The following is a 22,845-nucleotide window of genomic DNA, read 5'->3' as shown; positions in this document are numbered from 1 at the left end:
GGGCATAAGAATTGGGAGTGTGCATACAATGTTGTCAAACACTCTTGGATACAGCAAAGTCAGCAAGCTGGATTCCACGTCTTCTATCTGAGGCACAGAGAAATGTGCACAAAGACATATCTCAGTGACTTCTGAATTGCTTTGAGGAAGGAGGAAAGGCATTTTTGGACTGTATTGTAACCTGCAACAAAATATGGGTCTACCACTACACCCTAGAAAGCAAGAGATCAAGTATGGGGAGGAGGAAAAATGGGGATATGAGGTATCAATTAAGGTCAAGAAATGCTTGTCAGCTGGAAAAGTTCTGGCAACTGTGTTTTGGGACTCAAAAGGTGTGCTACTGATTGATTTCCTGCACGAACAAAGGTCAGTAAATGCAGCACACTGCTGTCATTTGTTGAATGACATCAGGATTGCTTATCGCAATAAACAATGATGGCAACATCCTCCTCCACAACAATGCTTGGCTGCATTCAGCAGCTTAGACTCTTGATAACTTGCTAAAATTTGATTGGACATCTCGAACACCTACCATACAGAAGCTTTAGTAAGGGAATGTTTTAAGGATGATGCCACAATTGAGCATTATGGGTGCAATTAGTTGTTAGGTAATCATCTTGTTTTTTGATGGGATCAGAAGCTACCTGTCCGATAAAGAATATTTTTGTTGAAGGAAACTGTGTAGAAAAATAAGATAATTTATTTGTAATTTTATCTAATATCAATAAAGCTATGTAATAGAATTCCAGTTCATATTTGAATGACCCTCATATTGACCATTTTTTCACTTTTAAGTAAATAACACTGAACTCCTAAAAGTATAAGAATTAAAAGAAAAAATTAACAAAATTTAGTTTATTAAATTTTATATAAAACAGGATTGAATGATTTTTTTATGCTAAACATTTATTTTTATTTTTAATCAAACTGATAGTTTTGTGTAAAATCACACTGGGTAAAGAAAATAAAACAAGGTAATTACTTGACATAAAAAAAACTTAATTTTTAAATAAAAATGAATGAATAAAAAGTAGACAAAAACAAATCACAGCACATTGATTGTAACAAAAAGTACCAATAAATAGTTACAAATATTGAAAATAAGTAAGCAATGATTTAGATTTTTAAAATTTAAATAAAAATACATGAATTTGTTCAACAGCTCAAAATAGATCTTGTGATAGCACATCACATTATCAAGTATTTTAAAAATTTATCAGTTTTTATATTTGTTTTGTAGAAAGTATAATAAGAGAGTAAATATAGTATTATGTGAGATTCTCGATCTCATAATGTTAATCAACTCCTCATGACTAGGTTAATTAGTAATAAAGACTTGAAAATTTTATATCGATAGATATGAAGATAAAAAATAAGGAAATTTTTGTGCATTGAAAGGATTGTTATAACAAGGACATTCAAATCTTGATAATCTTTCAAACTTGAGCAATCCAGTTAAAAAAAAACGTTGAACTTGAATCTAAATATTAACAGTTTGAATTTTTGAACTCAGATTTGTAGATAAAATCTAAAACCAAAGATCCTGTTACTACTAAATAAAATTAAATATTAATTCCACAGTTTATGTTAAAAATGATAACTATGTTTAAAGAAAAATAAGTTAATTAAAATTATAAATGGTTTTGTTTGAATTAAAAGAGAAGATTAAAGATTTAAAGGATGGTTGAATTAAATTTTAAAATCACTTTAAAGATAGAACATAGGACAAACTAATAAATCTAGCTGTGATAAAAAATATACTCAAAAAATTAGAATTTCTTCCTTTTACAAAAATAAGAAGTTTTATTTTTGTGTACTCTTGCGTTTTACTGTAACAAAAGTTTGCTAGTTTTTATTTGCTTTATAATTTTTCAATCCTGCAATGTATAAATCATAAACTAATCGTTTTCATTAATAATAAAAATCTTCTTTGTTCAGATTTTATCAGCGTAAAGATTGTAAATAAATTGATTACAAAATATTACATAAAATGTTTACATTCATCAAAAAATTAAAAATATGTAATTATTGAGATGATAGAATGAATGTACCCTATATACTACTATTGCATTTTTATTACAGTCAACCAACCAAAAGTTAATTTCATAGAATCATAAAATTATTTTACTTATGTGTGCTTGTAAAGTTTTTAGTTTGCAGGTTACCTACCTCTATTTGATTGGTATGTTACCTACTCCTTTATTAAGATTTTTTTTTTTTCAATTTATTTGTCACATTTTAATATCAGAAACGTTGTTATGCCAATTTAAACAGTAACTATCAGTTTTTATCAAATCTTTATATTAAATATTAACATGATGCAATGTATAGTGTATACAATATGCACGATTAGTTTACATGTAATTTTGTTGTACAATAAATTAGATTGTAAAATAAGATTAACAAGATAAATAGATGTGCAAGTAATTTTAATGCACATGTTTTGTATAAGTATTACAAGGTAAACAACAATACAGATAAAAATATAAATGATGAAGGAACAATTTGTTTATTAATATTTATAAATGTTTGTTATAGACTGAAAAAACAATTGTATAAACAGAGGAAGCAGAAAAGTATATACTAACTAAATTTGATAAACTAATCACGGTAATAAAAATATTTTTAGATAGATCATGCACAGCTGCAAATATGCTAATTATTATGAGATTTTCCCTATGAGATTATATCTTATGGGCAATAACTAGTTCTTATCTAAAATAATAATTATTATTTATAATAATTATATTACTGGGGAATTTAGTATTAATATCTTAATTGCTCTTGAGTTAACAATAAAGCTTTTTCACAAATTATGTTTCCATTTATGGCCACATTTTGGGACCTAACATCAACAAATCATGTGTAAAAAGATAGCTTTGTCTAAATCATCATGTAAAGCTGTACACATTTTTTTCTTTCAGGAGCTAAGGCTGTGTTAGAAAACACATTTATTTTTTACGGTCTTTTAATGTTGTTGATACAAGTCTATAGAGTTATTTCGAAATCTTTTGCTACTTCAATTTTTTTCCTACTCAAATCAACGTTCTTTGATAGTTAAACTTTTTCTTTTATCTTTTATCTTACTTTTTCTCAGTCTTAATTTGAACTGAATTCTAATTACAGTTAAAGTAAATTTTCAATAAAAGCAGTTACACAGTTTGAAATCTGCTACACAGATGCACAAAATAACAATATTGTACATTAAAACGCAACAAACAAAATAACAAAGCTGCACGCCAACATGATTAAAGATATCGATCAACTAACCGAACTGTATATTAACTTCACAGTACTAAACTTGTTGTACGGCCAGGAGATAAACCAATAGTGCCATATGCTTCCGGTGACTCATTCACATTATAGCATTCTGTTATTCCACAGAGATAATTTTTTTTAAGAAAAAAAAATTATTTACCTACAAAAATTTTTTTTGTTATACTGAATTCGTTTATTTGATTCATTCGTTAAAATGAGATTTTTTTAACACGGTTGTATGTGGCTGGCCAAACAAAAATTTTTAAAAATTTGTTAAATTGTATATTTTGTTATACTGATATTCGTTATAACAGAATTTGATCTTTATTTTTTGCAATTCTCTGAATTTATCTATTATTCATGGAATGTTAATGATGATCATCTCTTGTGCTCCATCCCCATCTGAACCCAGCTTGGGCTTCTGGTAGTAATTAATAAGTAATTAAGTAGTAATTAATATTAAGTAGTAATTAATAGTAATTAAGTAGTAATTAATAGGGAGACATATGATTTTTAGTAAAAAATTTTACTCAGGTGCAATATCAGTGCAATGTTACACTAATTTGAGCAATCTTTGGAGTCAGCTTTTTTTGGGAATGTGGATGAATACAACAAATTTTTTCCTTTTGTTTGGATAATTATTTCATTGCCCATGCAACTTCTTTTGTAATATCTGGCATGAGTTTTGTTACTCATTCTCTTCTGCTGGTTGATTTAGGTTGCTGTTGTTTAGAAGTTCTGTATATTCCTTCCAGCAGTTACTGGAAGGAATATACAGTCTCAATACTAGAAGGAAACAAGTAGTCTCAATACTACTTGTTGATCAGTATTTCCCCATCTTTTCTCAGGATTGTCGCTTTGCAAGCCATGAAATTCTTCTGGGCTTTCTTCTCATGAGATGTAAATATTTGATATGCCCCTTCTTCCATCTAGTTTCTTCCATCTCGTATTGTTGATTCCAAAACTTGTCTTTGAACTTTCTTTGAAAGGTTGCATTCAATCTCCTAAACTCCTCTCTGTTCTACTGGCTTTGACCTGTCTTCTTTTTCCATGATGCTGATGGTGGCATTGGCCACGTAGTTGCCTTCGGTGGCACCTATTCTTCCAGGGTACATGATTTGCAGCAGATTCCAAAATGAAGATTTTACCCCCTTCCACAGTTCATCTTGTTCACCAATTGATTACATATGTAATCAATTGGTTCTTATGTTCACAATTTGGTGATATCCACTTATATAGACGTCTTTTGGGTTGTTGAAACCGTGAGTTAGTGATTACAAGACAGCTCTGGACAGAAATTCATTTCAATCATGAAAAATGATCAAATATGTTGGCAGAATGCTAGGATAGGTGCCAAGTCTTTCTTTAGGCCTTTAATACCTTCAACCAGGTTTGTGAATTAGCTGCCCCTCACATGGGGTAGAGACACTGTTGGTAGCCACCTGCTCCAGGTTGGATACTATCAGTGTACCTCATTTCATCTGAATCATCACCTTTTACCTTATTCAGCTTGAGAGGCCTTATTACTAGCTGCTAGGCTAGTGCCAGCATAGCTCTCAATATCATTTGATTTCACAACCCCCCCCCCCCCCCCAACTACAAGATTTATTTATTATATTCATTCATATTTACCCATGAAATGGATATAGAACAAGTCATACACAGTTCATTACATTACAACATAAATGCAATATTGTAAATTCATCTTAGTCATGCATGAATAACATTATTCCATTATACAATTTTCAAACCTGCCAGTCAAAATATTCCCCAAAATTATAAAAGCCTATTTGAACAAACCGCAGTCATAATGACTGCTTGAATTTATTAAAATTACGAGTTAGAGATGAAATTTCTTGAGAAATTATTATTAAAAACTTATTTTCTAAATATATAAAGGTTTCTTCTAAAAAGATCCAGCCTATGTGCTGAGAAAAAGCAAAGGTTGCGGCGAGTTTTGTAAACTTGGTTATCTGAATCAGTAATTAGACCGTTTTTAACGGAAAATAAAATGATTTCATATTTAAGAAGGGATGTAATTGTTAATATATTATGATTAATAAAAGACACAACAGTAACCAATTAAGGTCTTATAATAAAAAATATTGAATTGCTAATTTTTTTAGGAGAAAAATTCTTTCCAAATTTTTTATAGATGAGCCCCATAAAAGAATAGAATAAGATACATACTAATAAATCCAATTCAGCTGGTTATTAATTGAGACTCCCAAAATCTTGGGGGGCATTCTCAACCTCTTCCAGAGGCTGGAAAATTAAAAAAAATTTAACTAATAAATATATTTTTTGTTAAGCGCTAATTTTTTATCCTATTAAAAGCTAGAGGCTTTTATATGGATTTTAATACTAGAAAGTGGATATCAGTATACTTTGGTGTTTGGGGTTCAATTATTAATCATCACCTGTCTCAGGAACTGAGTTTGTCCCAGGTCTCATATATATATATCATACATATCATCCTCATCTCATTGGACCATGGGGGATTGCTATTATTCACTAGTTTGAACGATAGATTACATCACACACATTAGAAAAAAAATTACACAATGAAGTTATGGAAAAGTAAACTGCACTGATAGGAAAGCAGGCAAAAGGTACTATTTATGCATAATTCACCATTATTTACCTAATTGCCATACATTTTCATTAATTAGTTTGAAATTGTCAAGAATAACTTAGATTGATAACTAGGCTTAATTTACTTAATTTTTCCCATCTATGATTAATGCCAAATACTGTGGAGTAAGTTTACTTTGTTGTGATAAAACTGTTTGTTCTGACGCTTAGAAAAACTATTACTTGAGTTGTTCACAAAATAAGTCTAACCAGTTTTTATTCATGAAACATGATGATTTTAAGATTATCATGGATCCTTTTTAGTGAAATAAATATTTGGTTAAAGTATTGTTATTTTTTTGAAATTCCCATTTGCTTTTAGTCTCTGGTTTTGTTGGAAAAAAGTCCTAAAGGGATGGTCTCTGGTTTTGTTAGAAAAAAGTCCTAAAGGGACTTTTTTCAATGTGTTTAAATGGAAATCGTATTTGATTGTTTTTATTGTGCTCTTATTGACATAAAACATTTAAATATATACTTTATAAGCTTCTGTATAGTTGTAATATATAGTTATTTATGGTAGTTAGCAAATTTTATTCTTATGCGAAAGTACTAATTGTAGGCTGTAAATTAATCCATTAAATGAAGTAGAAATAAAGTTTCTACTTTTTATTGCTGCAACTTTTTTAATTACAATTATCACAGATTAAGTCTGGTAAAGATACATAAATTTTCTCCAATATGCTTAGTTGTATTTGGTATTGACAATTTAAATTTTTTTAATTTTAATATAAATTTTTTTGTTTTTGAAAATAATTACTAGAAAGATAATTAATTATTACTCATAAAGATTTTTATATTTGGTAAAATTCTGTTAACTGTTTAATTAGTTATGATGACATGTCTGATTTCTTCTTTAAGTTCAGAAGTGGTTGGTATGCGATTATTATAAACCTTGAACTTTACAAATCCCCAATAATAAAAGTCACATGTGTAAGATCGTATGACCTTGGTGGCCAGTAATGATCACTGTTGCACGAAATCAGCAATCCATTAAATTACTACTATAGCATCTCAATGGTTTTGCACAATGAATGGCATGTGGCACAATCCTGTTTTAAGAACATCTCATCAATCTGAAAGCCAAAGCCAGTGGTTTCTAACTAAGGCTACTACAAAAATGCTGTTATCTCGTGATAACATACACCGCTGATAGTTTCAGCACAACACTCTTTGTATTTGTAATATGTTTTCACAATAGTTATGTGCTTCTGCAATGTGTATTTCTCCATCACAACTAACTCACTACTAACCAATTGTGATTACTACGCGTGCTTCATAGAGTGTTGACAACCCAGCAGAAAAAAATTGGCATAAAATTTAAATCCTGTATTAATTTTGAGACACGTTTACAAAGAAAAGAGATAAAAATAAATAGCTGGTAATCATTTATTAATAAGTCTAAGGTCATTTTGTAAGGCATTGATCTGTACACTTAAGTACTTATAATTAGAAGTGTACTTATAATTTTATGTGTATAATTTGTCCATAGCTATTAGCTATTGTATTAATATCATGCCCTACTTTCCAACTTGTTTTATCTAGTCTGTTCATAGTTTTACTTATCACTTTGCTGTTCAATTTAATTTATTGCCTTATTTTACTTTTATTCAGTTGTGTTTTATATTAATTTATTTTTTTAATTTAAACCTTGGCTAGTGTCAAATGGAAGTTAAATGTACTTCATTTGTGTAAAGATCAACAACTATATTATTAATCACAGTTATTAGCTATACACAAAGAATTGAAACAAAGAAGCTGGAAGAAGTTATAGATAAGTCAATTGTGTTAAATGTTGGAAAAGAAAAAAACATCAATTTCTAGATGCTTGAAATTGAACTAACAGTTAGTTTCATTTAACTAAAGGTAGGGTGGTTTATGGAAATAGATAAATAGGGTTTACAAGTATGTGAAAAAAATCTTTAAGCTCTCATGGAATTCCTCTAACACAACACATTTAATAAATTAAAGCATTAAAGATTTCTGCAGAATTAAATATATTAAGATTTCATGACCAGATTTAACTGGAAAGAAAGCATGATAGAGGTGAAATAGATTGTGGTATTGTAATTAATGCCCTACATTAATTGCTCAAAAACTGCTGTCTTTTGTTAATATCATTGTTTTATTATTAGTTCGCACTTGTTACATAATACTAGGATAAACTGAATAAAATACATTACATAGGTAGAAACACGACTTCAACTGGAAAAATAGTCAAGTCTGTAAAATTCAAGTAAATGAATAATAGTGAGTGTGCATCTGTCGGAATGACCAGTCAGTTATATATGTTAAAATAAACCATCTAAAAAATCCCTTAATATTTAATCAATGATTTTTGTTAGCAACGTGCCTTAATTTTTGCTGGCAAGACCAAACAACTACGTTGTTCAACTTGGCAGCTGGATCAAGACTTCATTGGAAAACATTCAAACTGATTTCATTAGAAGAAGATTTAATCAGTGCCATGTTTTGAAAGCTATGCATATATTAGAAGATTACATCTGGTGAACAATTAATTGAATATATGTATAATTTATATTTCCCAAAAGACCGGCCACCCCAAAGTTTTTGAAACTTGTCCTCTCAAAGATGATGTTTTTTGCAAACTATATAGTTGTAGAAACTCTATATAGGAAATTGCTCTGAATTAAACCCATCATGGTTGCTTCCAGAATGAACCATGCCAATAATGAAAAATACGACCTTCCTCAAATTGGCCTTATATCAACCAGCTAAGGGAATTTGAGAGAACCACCTATTATAGCATATTCCTGGACTTGGTCAAGAATATTTCTACCTATTAATGTATTTATTATATGTGTATATGTTTTTAGTGTTATCCATTAAAAACTGCAATCTGAGTTTATATTGTTAGTCTGGTCCTATAAAAGAATGAGCGTGTCAGCTCATTTGCCTTCAATACTTTGGGGTCGTAGCACCCAATATAATTCTATCTTATTGTGGACAGAGAACATAAGGTCTAAAACCACTTAGAATTAAAATAATATAAGCTCCAAAGTGCTTCCTAAATATTAGTGTTAGTGAAAATTTGCTTCTGCAGATTGTTTTATTACCTCAATTGATATACCATGAAATTGTGTAAATCTGTTTGAAACTAGTGTACCTGATGAGGCTTAATCTGGAATCCCTCAGGTTGATGCTAAGTATATTCCAGTCCCTGCTTCATCACTGACCATTAAACACCAGTATGTAATAACTGAGACTGCTCCTGCATTGATTCCTTTATTCGTCACTGTTCTCAATATGAAAAATGAACAAATAGAAACATAACACTTTTGTGTCTTATAATCAAATTTAGATTTTATCTCAGTCTCTGTAATTGTTTGTTTATAAAACAGCATTTTCAAAAGTATATTACTTTTTTCATATCTCTTATTTGAAAATTTTTTTACTGTCAATTTTTAAATTACTAAAAGCAATAAATGGTAATTTCAATTTTTCATAGTAATTTTATTTTTACCTCATTTTATTAATTACATGTTATAAAAAAATTGAATCACGTCATGATATTAGAAAATATTTGAAAGCAGGTTAACATTTTAAATGAAATCTTATGACTTCTATGTGTCTGTGATTGGCAATACATATAACTACTTGTAAATTTTATAACTAATTTACAAATTTAAATAAAAATGACATATTAAGATCCTATCTGTAACAGTAAAATAATTACAGTTTAATATAAATTAAATTTCTGTGATAAGTGTTATATAATTACGGCTAATACTTTTTTATATTTGTATGTGTAAATCATGTGTTTATTGTATTTACAAATGCTATTTCATACAAATCTTATTTATTATGCTAGGATTATTATGTGTTTTAAATTATATTTTTGTTATGAAATGGTATTTGTAATTATGTTTAGTTTTTAATTGTTTTTATAACATTTGATATTATTTTTGTTTTTCTTATGTTAATTTGCACATTTTTAATGTGCAATGCATCTTAGTTATAAATTTAGTTTAATTTTTATTAATATTAGATAGTATTGTGTTATTGTTAAATTGTATGTAATTTATGTTAATAAACTGATTATCTTATGTTATTTTATTAATTACCATTAATGAAGGTGACCTAAAGAAATAGATTTGATGATTTATAAATGCAACTTCAGGAACATGTCCCACCCTAAAGCAAAATTTTTCTTGTTTATCGTAGTCACCAAGAGTATTGTTGTTCTTTAACAATATGTGGACAGAAAAAAGAAACATCTGAATTTGTCACGACTCTTGACATTAAAAATGCAAACTCTTAAGTATCCATTCACAATATATAGAAGGCCTTTTTTTAACTTGTCTATTTTTCTTTAAAACCCTTTTTTATAATAGGTGACAAAAGACTCCATATCTTGATTTAATAAATAAATTAGTACCTATCAGTTAATCTTTGGTAAATTAGTTTTAAAAAAAATTAGTGAGAACTTATGAAGAATTTTAATTTTGCTTGTGCCCTTTTAAGGATGTTGTACATACAAATATTTAATTTATTTTCTATAATAAAGAAGCTCCAGATTCAGAAAAACATCCTTCATCAGCAGTTGATTATCCAATTTTGGTTTTTTGTATTTATCTTGAATAGGGAACATTATAGGTAATGACAAAGGAAATGATTTAGTTTATAAAAAAAAATAGTTCTTTTTGTATTCTGGAGGTTTTTTTTATTATATGTATGGTATATTTGTTATACCTGTACGGGTAAGATAATATTCAGCTCAATACACTTCTAAAACAGCATTATAAATTCAATTAGATCCAAATGCTCCTAAGTAATAGGGCTGCTATTTAATCAGCATACTATAACTAAAAATCTAAATTTTCGTGTTATGAGAGTCAGTCAAATATTAACTGGACTTTCCTATTCATGGTTCGCATATGAACATGAATGAGCTGATGCAGAAAATTATTGATGGTAGAGATGTGGTGAGGGGATAACATTCTAGCTGCCTCAGTATTCACATCTCTCTGTTCAGTAGCATCATGTCAGAACAAGAGGTTTCATTGTTAGTTTGCACAAGTATTACCATTAAGTTTGTCATGAATGAGGGTGTCAAACCTAGACTAGACTGCAAAAGCAAATTGTGATGGATGGCAATGTTTAATCAATCCTTGACCTCATTGAAGACAACCGGCACTGTGGTTTATGCTATTGTGTCATTTTATCAGTCATGGAAGATCTTATTACAAAACACCTTTAGTTGAGAAAAGTGTGTAAATTATGGGTTCCAAGACTTAACTCAAAATCATAAACAAATGTAATAAGAAATTTTCCAAAGGCTCCTGATCAAGGTAAATAATTTTTTGCATCAAATAGTCATATATGATAAGAAGTGGGTATATCAGTACATTACTAAATCAAACTCAGCAAATACAGAATGGTAAAGGAATGTAGAGCATTGACCTGTATTGGTGAAAACCCATCTATCCGTTAAATAGTCCTTACAACAGTCTTTTGGTACTGGAAAGGTGTACTGGTCATCAATTTTTTCCACCAACATTACACTGTGAATGTTATGAGCTACTACTGCCAGCTCTTGTAAAAAGTGAAACCGAACTATAGGAACAAAAGGCATAATAAAATTGATGAAAACAGTTGAGACCTCACTCAACTGTTAGCATTCAGGATAATCTGGATGAAATTTAATAGAAAACCTTACAACATCCCCTGTACAATTCAGATTTATCCCCTTTGCAATTTCTTTTTGTTGGGTTACCGAAGGAGGATATTAATTCTAGAGCAACAACAAAGTAGAAGAGTTGGTGTGTAATTGGCTCATGGTATATCCTCAAACTTTTTATGAAGGGTTCTACGCGCTTCAAACTCATTGGAAGTATTCCAAAACTTCAGGGAGACTATGTATAAAAGCAATAAATATGTTAAGTATTTTTATTTTGTACTAATAAATGTTAAAAAGAGAAGTTTAATTTATATTTGACTGAATCTCATATATAAATATCCTTGCGACTTAAAAAAAAAGTCTGCTTAAGGGCAGACAAGTTATTGCCTGAAAAACATGATAAGAGAAATACTGCTATAATAGAGTTTTGTACTGTATATAGTACATGAAACAGAGTTAAGAGATTTTATTGAAGAGCTGTTGAGCTTACTGTTACCTGATGATTCTTGTATAGATTATACTTTTTTCTGTATTTCAATTCAATTTTCTTTATAATTGTAAACATTGTATTCCATTTTATGGTATTAAAACATTTACGTTACAAATTACATATAAATGGCTTTATTCTTAACCCTGCATTTTAAATTAGTCAGCGTCAGAATGACACCCTTGTACTCACTCATCCTCTTTCTAAAACTAAACTACTTTTCACGAAATACATTTTATATCACATGATTCTAATTGCCAGTAAAATATTCTAAAGAATATTTTCAATGTATAAGAGAGAATGGTTAGATATTTCTCACATACACTTGGTCTTAAATTCTTTGATATCTTAACAATTACAGTTTTTTTTTTTTTAAATCTGAGGTATTTTTTCAATCTCATTAAGTTTTGTATTCTAATACCTTTTTTTGACCTCCTTTGAGATATCCACTTAAAGATCTGATTGGGAAACTATTTTATCTTCAGAATAATAACATAAGGAACTTCCACAGTGATTAATGATGTGGTAGTATTTATTTTACTTCCATGAAGTAGAATAATTATTAAAATACTGCAACTTTGGATCTTGCTATTTCCTATACCTTATTTTTCTCTCACCACTTGATGTTGTTTATTTTAAGACTTTTCTCTTCCCATATAACATCCAAAACTTTCAAATTTTTTCATGTTTATTTTAATTGCTTTTTCTTAGTGACAACATACTTTTACTACCAGCTGAATGATAATCTGGCATAACTTATTGTTAAAAGTTAATGCCATACAACCATTGTTGCGCTTTCCAACTGCATTCACGAGTTGTCAATATACTTTCTGACTAATTACTTTTTTCGTTCCATATGCAGCTGCTTTCTTTTCATTGATAAGCTCTATTAACTGATTAATTTTTTCATATTAAAAAATGTTTTACTGTTCTTGTTTCACACTTTAACCATACTACAAACATTCCGTTTATAGTATGATTTTTTTTTAAGACCTAACAGTAAACAAACTAAAAGCTGCATTAGAAGCATGCAAATGTTAACAATCTTTTTTTACTGAAATTTGGTTTTTGATAACTGGTTCATAAATATATTTTAGCTTTTTTATTTATCTACCTTTATTCCCTATGCTACTCCGTGAGTTAATTGCACTACAATGAAATCTGACTTCTACTATTATAACTACTGAATTTTCAGAATAATCTAATATTATTAAAAGATGAATGGGAAACATTACTTACCAATATCCAAGCTGTCCAACTTCTATGAAGTAGATTGAAATTATAAAAAGCATCTGCTGTTATAAATTTTCTTTTTACTGAGTACTGAGCATTCTTTTTCCATTCCTTAAAGTACAGATTTAACAATTTTTTGTTGCAGTAGTTTGTACATTCACATTCTAGCTGTTTTTTGTATTGTATATTTTTTTTAAATACATTTATTATTTTTTTTAATAAATATGAGTTATAATGTTCTTTTGCAATTTCCATTTTTCGTTTTATTTCTTCAGCACAGAGTAATTTTTTTAATTCAATTTCCCTTTGTAACTTAATCTTTTCTTTCTTTTCTAATATTTTTTTCTTTCTCATTTCTTCTTCTTCTTCTCGCTTCTTTTGCTCTTCTTCAACTTCTTTTTTCTTTTTTTCATCTTCTATTAACTGCTTTCTCATGCGACTAATTTCCCATCTCTCTCTTCTTTCTTGTTCTCTTTGATTCATTCTTTTTACAAAAGTACAATCAGTTGGTTTTTTTGAATCCATATAAATACTTGAGCTGTTTGCAAGTACTTTAACTTTTGGTTTTAAATTGCTATTACAATTTTTTGCTGTTTCCTGTAAGTTAGATAATATATTTTTATTTGTTTCCTTAATTTGTTCTTTTAGTTTTTCTTCAAAAAGTTGTTGTATTAACTTATTTTGTTCTTCCAGTTTTAATTTCTGTTCTTGAATTACAGTTTTTTGTGCATTAAGTCTATTTGCAAATATTGAACCATTATTAATAATGTTTTTATTTTTTTTAATAAACAGTTCATTATCTTTTAATTCTCTATTTACTTTATCAGGTATTTTTTTAGTGGTTTTGCTTAAATTGTTTTTTGTCTCTTCCAGCTTTTCAAAAAATAAATTTAATTTTTCTATCCTACTTTTTTGTTTAATTATTTGTTCTTTTAGTTGTTTTTTATTCTCACAAAATATAATCCATTTTTCCCAATATTTTTTTTGTAGATATTTTCTTTGTTTCATTTCTTGCATTTCTTTATTTTTGTCAAATCTAGTTATCTTTTGCCTGGTTACGAATTGTTTCCACTTTTCAATCGTCTTATTTGCTAATAACCATTGTATTTTTTTGGTTTGTAATTTAGTTACAGCACAAACAAATTCATGTTTTTCATTGCTTTTATTTTCTGTCATCATTGAATTAAGCTCACTCTTTTTATTGTATTTACTCATTTTTTTAGTTTGTTTTATTATTTCATTATCTTTTTCATTTAACTCTATATTTCTTACTCTATGAGGACAAGAACAGGATTGTTCATTTAAGCATCTTTTTTTATTCAGCGGGTCAGTCATACTTAAAGGCTTATAACCAAAAACTTCAATTGGCTTTTCTATAAAAGTTACATCATTTTTTACTACTGAAATGTGTTTTTCAGCTACTGTATTTGACGAAATTTCAATAGACTTTACTTTATTTTTAAGCTGAGTTACAACATTAGTTACAGGTACAGGCTGATGTGGTATTGTATTAATTTCTTTATTTATATGATTAGAAGGATTTGATATTTTATTCAGTTCATATAATTTCTTCCTTTCTATTTCTAATTCTTTTTTAAACTTTTCTATCTCTTTATCAACTTGTAGAAAATTTACATTAGGCTGACTGGAAGTTTTGTTTGTGGTTCTGTAAAAACAAAATTATTTAAAATATTATGTCAAGAGATAATAATAATCTTTATTCCACAAAATAGATTACAAGTTAAAATAAAATTATTTACTGTTATAAATTCTTAATACATAAGTTTAGTAGACATATAACCGAACAATATAAAATAGAAGTAAAATAATAAAAGTAAACAATTATTACATAATCTTGTGGAACTAGGTACCCCCTACCCCCCTATAAATAATAACTGTACTGGAGGTTACCATCTAATTGTTTTCAGTGTGTAAAGTAATAAACTAATCATTTATTGAATAATGGTCGAGTTTGGATTTCCAAGTTGGATTTCAAAACTAATTATGCAATACAAGTCTTGCAGTACTAAAATTTCAGCTAGTGATAAGATTATATATATAAACATATAGATTAAATAACCCAGAACCATAAATACAATACAGGGATAAAATTGAAAATGAAATTAATCCTAGATAAAATTGAAAGAAAAATAACTAATAAAAATATCAAACTATTTTGGAGTCTATAGATTCCATCCAGAATCACAGGCCAATCAATTAAAAAACTCTCTACATCTTCAATTGATAACAATCAATCACAAATTGATAGTGAAAACCTTTTAGACTTCTTTGTTTTTAAATTCCTGGTAAGTGATTAAATATTTTTGGACTTTAAACAACTTAATTCTTGGCCTAGGAGGCACTACTCTATCCACTTGCAGCAAAGGCCTAATAACCAAAGCACAAAGGATCTTATCCTGTTTACAGCCTTTACAATATGTTATTAGTATTCTATAGAAATACATATGACACAGTGGCAAGTTCTCAAGGACTCTGAATAATGGGAAGGATTCATGTCATCTACTTTTACCCAATATTATATGTACTACATGCTTCTGAGCAATATAAACAGATCTAAAAACACTGTAGTAAGCTCCAGATGTTCTGTTAATTACTTACAGCAAAGCTCAATTTTTTTTTTTGTTAACTTATTGCCAATCATTTTGTTGTTCAAAGGGTTTATTATCAGATTTACAGTCAGCTTGCACAGTATATTAAAGCTTTGATATTTGTTTCAACTGTTTGAATTGTATTTCTGTGCTGGTTATTTTTGCAAAATGACCTTTTTCCGAGGAAAAACTCCCTTGCCAGATATTGGCTGATGGGTTTGGAACATCATTTTGTAATTAGTCTTAAGAAAATTACCAAAAGAAAAAATTTCTTTAGTTTTTCTAAATTATGATCCTACCAAAAAATAAATTAGTAGAATTCTATCACACAAAATTCATTTATGAAAACATATAGTATAAAACAATTATAACATAGAAAAAATTATTTAAGATAAATAAGGACTAAGTAATCCAGGCAGTAGTGTTAAGAGCTTAAACATAATTTAAGGAAAAACAATAATGAAAAATATTTTGTGACCAAACTACAGACAGCTTTCAAGAATTTAACAGTTAGTTGCATAGAACATATGCTCAATCACAGTTCTCTGCTAGTTTGAATGTCTGTTAAGCATTCTCTTTCCATTCATTAAATTTCCAATTCAGCTGGAAGATGCTACAGAATAAAAAAAATAACATTTCTATTAACATATGCTTTTTTCTAAATATTATATATAATTCATACTTCTTTTTATTTCACAGAGTGATTTATGTTTAAAGGCATGAATTACATTTTAATACACATTTTACATTAAAAATCAGATTCACTGAAAAGTCAGTGAAATTAATTAAAAGTATATTTTAACTGAAAAAAGTATACTTTTAATTACAATAAATAATTGATTAAAACAGGTCTGTTCAACATTTCAGATTTTTTTACAAGAGATTACCAGAGTTCTAGATTTGGGTGGATTTTTATAAAAAAAATAAAGCTTCTCTTTATACTAGCACAAGACCTTTTTTTACCTATCAGTCAACCAATTGCCTGTTATCACCAGACAGTGTGTGATGATAAAGATTAATTTCTTAAGACAAAATGAAGGTAAAATACAATTGAAAATGAGTGTGAGTAAATCTTTATACCCACCTTTTATTATGTTCTAAAAAAATCATGTAGAAGAGCTTGATGATTCATTAGGAGTAGATGATAGTATTAGCAAAAGAATTAGAAAAATATAAGCGAGAATTAGGAAATGCATATGATTTGAATTATGTACGCACAATAATCAATGAATTATATTCATTGATATGGTACAAATGAATTATAATTTTTAAAAAAGTAATACTTTTTAATCTGAAATTTACTGTCATTAATTGTTTCTAAAACTGAATTTGCATGCTTCAACTAAATTAATTTCTGATGAAATATTTCACAAATTCTTATTTTTTGCCATGTTTTTCTTTGTGATTATCAATAATGAAAATGATCTAAACCTATACTTTTCATTCATACTGAGCCAGATTTGAATAAGTTTTCAAAAAATGCCTAACAATCATATTTTGGCTTTATCTTAATTAGGTAGACTTATCTTCATTAAGTGATTTTTTATTGAGGATATATCAGTTTTTAAATGGCCAGAAAGATACAAACACATTTAAACTAAATCTGTTGTGTGTTGTAGTATCAAATTTACACATGCATAAATACTTATTAAAAATGATATTTTCCACAAAGATAAAAAGTTGAAATTATGCACATCAAACAAAACTATAAAAATGTATTCTCTGTCAAAAGTAACTGAATGAATTAAATTCAAACACACTTTTTGATGCATTTTGAATACGCGAACTTAAAAAAGATGAGAACAGCTGCAATAATTACTGAAGTTTGCTACTAGATTGACTGAAAATGTTACATTTTATTAGATTATTATTAATAGATTTTGATGTTTCTTTTTTTTTAAATTTATATCAGGAAAACTTGCCATTATCTCATTATTAGAGGCAGATTGCAACTCTCTGATGATGCTTAGCTTTCAGTAGTTATTTTTGGTGAAATTCAAGCCTGCCTGAGCAAAGAATTCAAGATAATTTAAAGACAATAAGACAAATTGGGAATTTATAAATTCCCAATTTGTCTTTTTATAAAACCCAATTTTAAATGAGAATTATAAATTCTTTCAGATTAACTCAAAAATAACAAATTTCTTAGCTTTTGCTGACCACTTTACACATGGTACTCAGAACATAAAGATTATGGTACAAATGAACTAATAGAGTAGAATGAAAAACAGCCAAATCCAGGCTACTAGTTAGAAAGAATGGTTTACATCATTATGGTGAGGTCTGTTTTTTATTAGTGATGCTGATAACTAATGTTTATTAGTGATTATATTTTTTATTAGTGAGTAGAACAACCTCTATAGTGTTAAAATGCTTTGCTGTAACTAACTGTTTCATTAATCAAAATTAATTTAAATAAAATATAAACTGTACTCTTAAGGAAATTATTAGTTAATTACGATTTAGTAAAATTTGTAAAAAAATTTAAATATTTTGCAACAAACCATATTGCTTTCGCAGATAATTTGGTGATTCTTACAAAAATCTAGAAGGAAAAATTACATTTTTAGAGTTAGGAAAATGAGTGGAAAGATATGTCTACAGATATCACATGAAAACAAAATGGATCTCAAACACCAAAAAAAGTAATCAGAAAAATGTCAATCTTAGAAGGAAGAAAGATCAAAAGAGTAATGAAGTTCAAATACCATGGAGAGAATTCATCACGCCGAACATATTACAGAAGATGAAAAAAAAAGGTGATATCACAGGTTGATGACGCAGATCTATAAAAAAAAAAATGACTTAAGAAATGTGAAAGTTCTTCATTTTAACACAATGATTATACCAGGAGCCTTGTAAGATACAGAATGCATGAACACATTCTCTAAACAAATATTGAGAAAGTGGAAGAATTTACTGTGTACTAAAACTGGAGAAGGGAATTTACAAATTAAGACCAACAAAATAAATTAAAAAAAAATAGAATATAAATTGAAGAAGAGAAGATTAAGGTTTTACAGACATTTCTTTAGAATGAACAATAACAGATTAATGGAGGGAGATTAACAGATTAAGTAAAAAGTAAAGAAGTAGAGTTAATGAGAATAGAAGCTTAATTAGAACAATTCAGACTAGAAAAGCTAACTTGGCTGACACATAATGAGGATTGATTGATTCAAATAATATTAGAAGAATCAACAGAAGGTGTAAAAAATATCTTAATTTTTAGCTGGAAACAGAGGAGCATGGAAGTAGACATGCTGCAAATGGACTTGGCCCAGAGCAATTACTTATATGATGTTGCAGTCACAACATGTTTAGGTTTAATTGGTAAGCAATTGGAAAAGTTCTTTTTTATCAATATCTGCAGGCTTTCTGTCATCTATATGATCTGAAATTAATTTTTTATATTTTACAAATACTATGTACTTTGTAAAATGTTATTAAATATATTAATACAGTTTGCTCCAATCATGATTGTACATTTTAGCCACTGCTAACAGGTTTCTAAATAGACAGAGAAAATAAACTGATAAATTTTACAGGCTGGAAAATAACATTTGTGAGTATAGAATTTCTTTGTTCATTTAACTCCTGCAGTGGGAATCTGGCTAATAATTTGTATTTTTGGATACTTTCTCAGTGCACAGTTGTATCTCCATAATTCTAAAGATTGGTTAGGTTCTTTATTTAGGAACCCTGTACTTATTCTCAGGCAATTATATTTTTTATAAATATATATGCATATATTGACATGTTTTTATTACAATATAAAAAAGGTGACTTGTTGCTAAGCAATTTAAGAAGTGGATTAATTTGTTATAATTAATATAAAAAATATGTTTATTATCTTTATATAAATATAACATATTTTTTACAGATTCTATAGAATTACATGTAATTTTATGTATTAAGATGTATAAGAGTTGACCATTAATTTGATTAACAAATTTGAAAATATAAAAATTTAATTTGATGACGCTGAAAAAGTCACTCTTTCAAAATAACTTTGCAATTTTAATGGTATCTTTTTTACTTAAGTGTAAACATAATATGTAATTTGTATCTCACCTAATTCCCATGTTAATACTTTCTTTATACGTTGAGCAATTCTTGTGTTTAACCTGAAAAATAACAATTTGATATAATGTAATACATGCATATATTTACAGCCAAGAAAACAAACATCCAGTTTTAAAAAAGATTGTTGGTATTTAATCCTATTAACAAAGACATTGTTTCTTTTGGTTTGGTGTTAGCTGCAAGAATGTTTATGAAGCAATTTTGAAATTGCTGACTACAATTTCAATTGATAAATTTAACAGTTTGTCAACATGTATTGATTATGCTTCAATAAAAGCATTGTGTAAACTCATAATATAAAGTCCTTTCCTGGTTGGGTGGCTGGAATTCAGTTGGAGTTGAATGGAACTTATCTAATATCAGAACAGAAGGAACAGATGTGTATCAGGGATTGCATTACCCTCGTATATCTTGTACAGCCTGGACTTTTGCCTCTTGCTGTAGCATCTTAAATGATGGACATGGACGTTCATAATATCTGAACGAGTGTTTTGATCCTGCTAGTTCATAGATTGTCTTGAGATGCAAAGATGGGGAGAATCGTAATAATTATGTATAATTTCTTGGTGTGATTCCTTTTCAGACTATTCTGTGAGAGGTATTTTGATGCTAGGACCTGGATGATCTAGGCAGGTAGATGCCTAACCCAATGGTGAACGCATCTTCACAAATCAGCTGATTTCAAAATTGAGAGTTTCAACGTTCAAATCCTAGTAAAGGCAGTTTCTTTTATATGGGTTTGATTACTAGATCATGGGTACTAGTGTTCTTTGGTGGCTGGGTTTCAATTAACCACACCTCTCAGAAATGGTCAAAATGAGTGAAAGTGAAGACTACTCTTCACTTACACTCATACATATCATATATGCCTGTTGGGATCCCTAGTTTTGAGGGCATATAGTCTCAGAATGGAAAGAGGTGTATGGAGAGAGACTGCTTGCAGTTAGCTGCCTAACAATTGGTAAGTTCTGATTGAGGTTTACAGGAAATCAGGATCTTGTGTGTGAAAGATCTAATATTTTTGCTAGTTTTTTCTTTCTTCATTCCTGAAACTCCATGTGCAGCAATTGCATTTTAGTTAAAATTTATCTTGTATTCGTAAAATAAAATTTGAAATGTGTGAGCCCTTGGGATACTATACTGGAGAGCAGTCTCTTCTTACTTGATATCTCTGGATGTCTTCTTTACTTCCTTCTGCCAATTTCATTGATGTTGTATTTTTTCTGGTGATAGTAAGGGGTAGATTACGCTAAGGGTAGCTAAATTTTTACTGTTATTTGTGTGTTCATGGAGTCATTGTAATGAATAAATAATGATTGTGATTCATTGTCATTATAAGCAACCAATTAACAGCAACTTTAATTTAGTTGCACATGCAATTGGTGGTCCAGACAAGGTTTAAGGCTAAAAAAGTGTTTTGTGATGGCCAAGTACCAAAACACAGGTCATGCAATTTACTAAACTTGTTCCAACACAGAGGCATAAGTTATTGATGGAAAACTCACTTAAAGTACAGAATGGGATCTGAAAATGTGGTGGTGAAAATGGATTAACTAGACTATACAGGAAGAAAAGGCACTGTTATTTGGTTGACATCTAGATTCTATCAAGATTGCAAATGTACCCATCTGAGCTGTTTGGTCTAACTTCTAAATCTCTAACTCAGGAATCTAAAATTCTTAAGCTTGAATACTTACAATTCACAGTTTCATACATGGTGCTTACATTAATTATGAATACAAATTTAAAAAATGGGTGCTAGTAGTGCACCAAAAATCTTTTAATCCAGCTCTTTATTTTGTGAATTATTTTTATTGAGTCTCTTGATATACATTTTTTGTTATCTTCATATTTGTTTCAAAGTAACTATCTTTAAATTTAAAGATAATATAGTTTTATATAATATAGTTCAGGTTAATTATTTAGAAAGATGATGTGCATTCAAAAGTCTAAATCTTGGCATATATTGTTTTTGTCATACTGATTGCTTTATTGTAGTTTTGACTTAAAGATTTTAATATTAAAAATTAACAAATTCATGGTGTTGAGGGTAATGTTCTGAATTTGTATAAATACTCTTTTGTTTACATTTTTTTCTATAATCCATATCAAATGTTTACTATTCGTTCTTAAATTTACTTCACTGAAATTTTTTTTAAATTCAGTTGATAGATTGTAATGAAATATTGAAACAATAAAATTACAAAAATGTAATTAATCAAGTTTCTTAACTTTGTAGGATATCAGCAAATATAACCTAACGGTTGTTAACTTCTAAAGTTGGGTAAATTTTAATAACTATAGTTGAGCAATACTTTTTTATTGTTTATTGCTGATTAATATGACTATAATAATATACAAACTAGATTATTGACTTTTGAATGAACATCATCTTTCAAAATAATTACGTAGTTCAGTACAGAGAGAATCAATTATATTTATTAATTATCCTTAAAAAAATTATGGAGACTTATAAATAATATTGAATCAGATTCTTGTAACAACAAATTAGCTTAATTTTTATAATCACTCACTGAAATTCTCCCAACATTATTAAAAATATTGCTCTAAGTAAAATATCATACCAAAATACATGATTTTTGTGTATTAGAATGCCAACTATAACAAATTTTTAATCAGTATGTCCTAAAAATTGAGTTTTTTATAGAGTAATATAAAAAAAAAAATATGCATTATAAATATTTATATTATTTGTTAAGAACAACGCATACTTGTTTATGTCTAATATCCATAAGAATGTTTGGATCATAATATGGCATTTCATTTTCATTTTTTAACTGATTTATTTTATTTGGGTGAATTATATCAGTATCTAATAACTCTTCAATCACTTCATTTACTATTGTTGGCTGTATAGCAATACTCCTTGTTAGACTCAT

General features: G+C 28.4%; 1 protein-coding gene across 1 annotated transcript in view; it reads right to left on the bottom strand.

Moving 5' to 3' along the window:
• The window catches only part of LOC142326952 (uncharacterized), a 26,563-nt gene extending 3,718 nt beyond the window's left edge, over nucleotides 1-22,845 (bottom strand). Inside the window, exons 1-4 of the mRNA XM_075369683.1 lie at nucleotides 22,678-22,845; nucleotides 19,934-19,986; nucleotides 14,800-14,916; nucleotides 13,335-14,097 (exon numbers count right to left, since the gene is read on the bottom strand). Of these exons, the coding sequence (XP_075225798.1) occupies nucleotides 13,335-14,097; nucleotides 14,800-14,916; nucleotides 19,934-19,986; nucleotides 22,678-22,845 (1,101 nt within the window). The remainder of the gene's footprint in view (nucleotides 1-13,334; nucleotides 14,098-14,799; nucleotides 14,917-19,933; nucleotides 19,987-22,677) is intronic.

This window comes from Lycorma delicatula, chromosome 6, assembly GCF_047948215.1.
Source record: "Lycorma delicatula isolate Av1 chromosome 6, ASM4794821v1, whole genome shotgun sequence".
In the NCBI taxonomy this organism is placed as follows: domain Eukaryota; kingdom Metazoa; phylum Arthropoda; class Insecta; order Hemiptera; family Fulgoridae; genus Lycorma; species Lycorma delicatula.
Note: the sequence above shows the minus strand (reverse complement) of the source record. Positions and strands in the feature narration are given on the sequence as shown.